This window comes from Epinephelus moara, chromosome 18 (genome assembly GCF_006386435.1).
Source record: "Epinephelus moara isolate mb chromosome 18, YSFRI_EMoa_1.0, whole genome shotgun sequence".
NCBI classification, from domain to species: domain Eukaryota; kingdom Metazoa; phylum Chordata; class Actinopteri; order Perciformes; family Serranidae; genus Epinephelus; species Epinephelus moara.
The window spans coordinates 39620420-39625495 of NC_065523.1; the positions used below are offsets into that span (position 1 = coordinate 39620420).

The window sequence follows — 5076 nt, forward strand, 5'->3', positions numbered from 1 at the left end:
GGCCTCTTGGACCATTTATATCAGAACTGATTACTGCTTTAGCATTAAAATATTTCATATTAAAATAGCTTATATATTATTATTATTATTATTATTACTGTCCCCTTACTGTACAAACTGTAAATAAATCTTTATTCCTGACTGTGTGACGTCGCCATTAATGTGTTTCTAGTTAAAATATTGATTTTTTTTGTTTTTGATATATTGGCTTATGGGGTGATTTTGAAGGAGTAATTAAGTTAATCTTCTCATAAGTGGATGTAATATGTAGAGATGCCATCTAGGCCGTTTTTCCTCGTTTTGTTTTTTTTAAAGTCTATATTTGCTTTACAAAAACGTGAAAAAGCAGCTGTGACCAAGCTATCACGAGGTGAGTAGCATTGTAAGCATAATTAATAGCGATATAATTCAGTTTGTCTGTGTGTTTTTGTATGCAAGCGGGTCTGCTGCGGTCTGCTGACAGTCCAAAATGGCGGCGGTAGGATGAAACCATGGGCGAGTCTGTTGCTATGGGGCGTTCTATTGAGCTTCGCCTCTTGGTATCCATGCTCTTTGGTGGAGGTGAGCTGAACTCCTAGGAGGTTCCTACTCTGCTCCCTGAGCTCCTTCCTCTTCAGCTGCAGGAACACCCAGGTTATAATCATCCAGCTCAGTGTTCTCCTGTCTGCCCACTGTCTGCCCCCTGCTGGCCTGGAGACACATGACAACACACAGACGACTTCCTGCGTCACTCCTCTCTTCACTTCAGTAAACAGACTGAGGGCTTCATATTGACAGAGGTGTGTCAGTACCTTACAGTGAAGGCAAAGGACCATGTTCACCAACAGCAGAGTCAGCAGCAGGACGGCTCTGATGATAAAAGGTGCTGGATCTGAACAAACACACAGACAGTCGTCACACAGCAGCATCAGTCCAACAGATGGCCGACGGTACAGTGAAGCTCCTGCATCTGTTCAAATGTTAGTATTCATGTCAACACTCTGAACCAGGATGATGTGGAAACAGAAGGTTTTAAGTTTCCTGTTTGCTGGTCACATTTAAAGACTTTGTATAAGTTGCTGTATGACACACATGTGACACACTGACTGTGGTCAGCTGATCGTTTCATTGTCATCTTACCTGGGACGGTGACGGAGAGCAGACGGCTCTCAGAGGAGAAGTTATGAGACAAAACATGGACATGATAAACACAGCTGTAGTTTCCTTGGTGGGAGGGCTCTGCAGCAGGAAACAGGAAGTGGGCGGAGTGATTGACAGCTGGCTGGGTGTAGTTGTGTGCTGAGTTGGAGGAGGTGAAGGTGAGCTGGAAGGAGCCTCCTGGGTACTGTGGCTGGATGGAGCAGCTGATGGTGAAGGCGGAGCCTCTGAACACCTGAAACCCCTGCTGCTGGTCCTTGGAGACCCCGTCCATGGAGGAGGACACAGAGATGTTTGGCCGAAGCAGCAGGTCTGTAAATGCAGAGAGATGATTGGCTTACAGACAAACAGACAGACAGACAGACTGACAGACACTCAGACAGACAGACAGTCCAACCCATCCTCACTGTGACCTCGTCACATGTCCACGTTTGGTCATGGACTTTCCACGTCCACATATGACGTCCAAGGTACGTTCTGGGACGCCGTGTCAACTTCAGGCTGTTACATGCATTGTCTGTTTTCAAAATACACTTCTGTTTTCACAGGAAATGTACAGTTTGCATACAGTCTCTTTCAAAATAAAAGCACTACGTCAGTATAACACCACCAACTGATGTTTTTTTCCTTCAACAACACACACAACCAACCTCTCGATTTAAAGTCGGTGGTTGTTGGACCCATCCACCACCCCTCCCTATGGCCCTACTCAAACTTCCGCCGCCTTAACTTTCATTGTTTTCCCACTGCGTTTCCCCCTGACACTGCCAGATGCTGCACATTGAACAGGCAGACAGACAGACAGACAGACAGAGGGCTTCCAGAAACAAACCAACTCCTCTACACTTCAGGATGTCATTGATGGTCCCTGTGACGGAGGAAGGAGAAAACTAGAAACATGACTGTCATAGATGATGTCACTGATGGGCTTACCTGAGCAGGTGATATCCATGACATGGCTGGAGTAATCTAATGTTAAACACTCCCTCAGAGCAGATCCAGACTGGGCACACTCAGGCCTGATCTTCCACACAGACCTGCCAAAGTATGCCTTCATCCAGTCGACAGTCACAGCGGAGCCACAGTCCAACTGTCCACAGATCACAGCTGTGTCCTTCAGGGTCCACGGATAGTGGACGATACTCACCGGTCTCCAGTCTCTCTGATCTTTGACCTCCAGTGTTCCTGCACAGCGACCTTGTCCTCCTGTCAACCTGACAGGCTCTGAACAGAAACCAGAGAGTCGTCAGTAAAGCAATAAAGTGAAATGAACCAATCAGAGCTGCAGCTCTTCTTCTACCTGAGCAGGTGAGTCCAACAGCTTTGCCAGGTGAGCAGGTGTTTCTATCTGAGCCTGAGCTTCTACAGTCCAGGAGAGCAGACTCATGGCCTCCACACTGGAACTCTTTGGTCCACATTGGAGCCTCCACTTCTTCATAGAGCGCCCCCTGGAGGACTGAAGGAGCCCCACAGCCAAGCTCCCTGCAGACCACCTCTGCATCCTGCTGGTCAAAGTCAGCTTCACACACTGAGGACCACCTCCGGTTAGACTTCACCTCCAGTCTGCCTGAGCACAGACTGGTCCCATTCACCAGCCTGACAGAGTCTGGAGAAGATAAAATAGAGACATAAAATAAAACAGATCTCATCAGTGATTCAAACTGGATTCTGGACTGGACTTATAACTCCACAGACTGCAGCTGTTTGACATCTACATTCAATACATTTTAAAGTCCAGTTCAGACCAAACAAACACCTACTGTCAACGCTCCTTTCTGTAACGTTGGAAAAAGCTGTACGTTGACAGGAAGTGACCACCGTGAGACGGCGCATCATCTCTAGTCAACAACTCTCTGTGCTTCTGATCTGTAACATTGACAGGAAGTGACCACCGTGAGACGGTGTATCATCTCTAGTCAACGACTCTCTGTGCTTCTGATCTGTAACATTGACAGGAAGTCACCACCGTGAGACGGTGTATCATCTCTAGTCAACGACTCTCTGTGCTTCTGATCTGTAACATTGACAGGAAGTCACCACCGTGAGACGGCGTATCATCTCTAGTCAACGACTCTCTGTGCTTCTGATCTGTAACGTCGACTCAACGACTCTCTGTGCTTCTGATCTGTAACGTCGACAGGAAGTCACCACCATGAGACGGCATATCATCTCTCTCTATCAGCTTCTAAATTTCAATTTCACCCAATGTTGGCAGCAGCAGCAGGACGGTGAGCTCACCTCCATCTCTTTACTGTTGGGGGCCGACACAGACCGTCAGGTGTACTATAAACAGAGCCACACCGACGTCCAACGAAGAGAGCATATCTGAGCCTTTACTGTCATCGATAATGTCACTGATGGGCTTACCTGAACAGGTGAGATCCAGGATGATGGAAGAGTAATCTGGTTTTGCACACTCCCTCAGAGCAGATCCAGACTGAACACAACTGGGCCTGATCCTCCACACAGACCTGCGGGACAGCTGACGTCTCCCTCCGATAGACACAGTTGAGCCGCAGTCCAGCTGTCCGCAGACGATGGCTGCTGCCTTCAGGGTCCAGTATGATCCCTCCACTGGTCTCCAGAGTCCCCGCTGATTCAGCTCCAGTGTTCCTGCACAGCGACTGACTCCTCCCACCAACCTGACATCATCAGACTCTGAACAGAAACCAGAGAGTCATCAGTCAAAGAGCTTGATGATTCAGATGAGTCTTTACTTCTCTGTTGTCTCTGTGTACCTGTGGAGCCTGGAGTCCTGCGGAGGAAACCAAGAGACAAACATCAGAACCTCAGTCACCATTTCATCAGTTTACTGTTGGTTAGATGAACACATGAATACACAGAGCACAGGTCAGTTTGTACATAGTTAAAGGAGCATTTCAACATTTTAGGAAATGCTTTTTCAATTTAGTTTATTCAAAGTGAAACATCACAGAAGGAGACTCCCCCTGCTCCTCATTCCCTCATCAGTAACTTCAACCACAAGCTGCAGGTCATCTAACAGAAGCAGCAGTAAATGTGAACGCTGAACTGAAGCTGCTGCAGCCGTGAGCAGAAGGTACGGAGTTCTCCTCCCACTGAAGTCATCTCCTAATGGAGGAGAGTGAGGCAGAGGAACCTCAGGGTGCACTAACTCGTTAACTCTTGTCTCATTTGTGGTCAGTGAATTAATCAAATCCAGTGTCCCATATTTCTGTTGTCCAAGATCCTGTAGCTGTCACACTGTGTGGTGACGGACCTTCAGGTAAAATGACGACATTTATCAGCCAGAAACTGTAAAAACAGAAATTATTGTCGGATGTTCCTTGGACACGTCATGTGCTGCAAACATGACGTGTGAATAAATTGTTTGTACTACAAGAGTGAAAACTTTTAACTTTCAAACATCAAAAATCTAATAACTTGTTTATAGTGGAGGGAGGGTCATGGGTTTTCCAACAGCTGATTGTCCCTGTTTGGCACCAGAACGACATTTTAGGCGCCCCTGCCCCCCAGATGCAGACTGACCAATCATAGCGTGGCATCAGTCAGCTCAGACCAGGGTCTGGAATGCATAACCATGTGTCTGACACCATGTCCAGGAACATGTGCACTGAGTATGGGCTGGAAGTCTCTGGAAGAATGAGCGAGCTGAGATCGTATGGGAGAAACTGGTGATGGCGAACCAAGTGGACATCGTGTTGATGGACAAACAATCAATCAATCAATCAATTTTATTTATAAATCCCAATATCACAAATCACAATTTGCCTCACAGGGCTTTGCCGCATACGACATCCCTCTGTCCTTATGACCCTCACAGCTGATCAGGAAAAACTCCCCAAAAAAACCCTTTAACGGGAAAAAAAAACGGTAGAAACCTCAGGAAGAGCAACTGAGGAGGGATCCCTCTTCCAGGACGGACAGACGTGCAATAGATGTCGTACAGAACAGATCAGC

At 47.1% G+C, this 5076-nt stretch overlaps 1 protein-coding gene across 1 annotated transcript in view; it reads right to left on the reverse strand.

Moving 5' to 3' along the window:
• Positions 1 to 251: 251 nt before the first annotated feature.
• The window catches only part of LOC126406187 (scavenger receptor cysteine-rich type 1 protein M130-like), a 5674-nt gene continuing 849 nt past the window's right edge, over positions 252 to 5076 (reverse strand). The window contains exons 2-7 of the mRNA XM_050070360.1: positions 3679 to 3795; positions 2438 to 2746; positions 2071 to 2361; positions 1120 to 1449; positions 792 to 871; positions 252 to 690 (exon numbers count right to left, since the gene is read on the reverse strand). Of these exons, the coding sequence (XP_049926317.1) occupies positions 586 to 690; positions 792 to 871; positions 1120 to 1449; positions 2071 to 2361; positions 2438 to 2746; positions 3679 to 3795 (1232 nt within the window). The 3' untranslated portion in view covers positions 252 to 585. The remainder of the gene's footprint in view (positions 691 to 791; positions 872 to 1119; positions 1450 to 2070; positions 2362 to 2437; positions 2747 to 3678; positions 3796 to 5076) is intronic.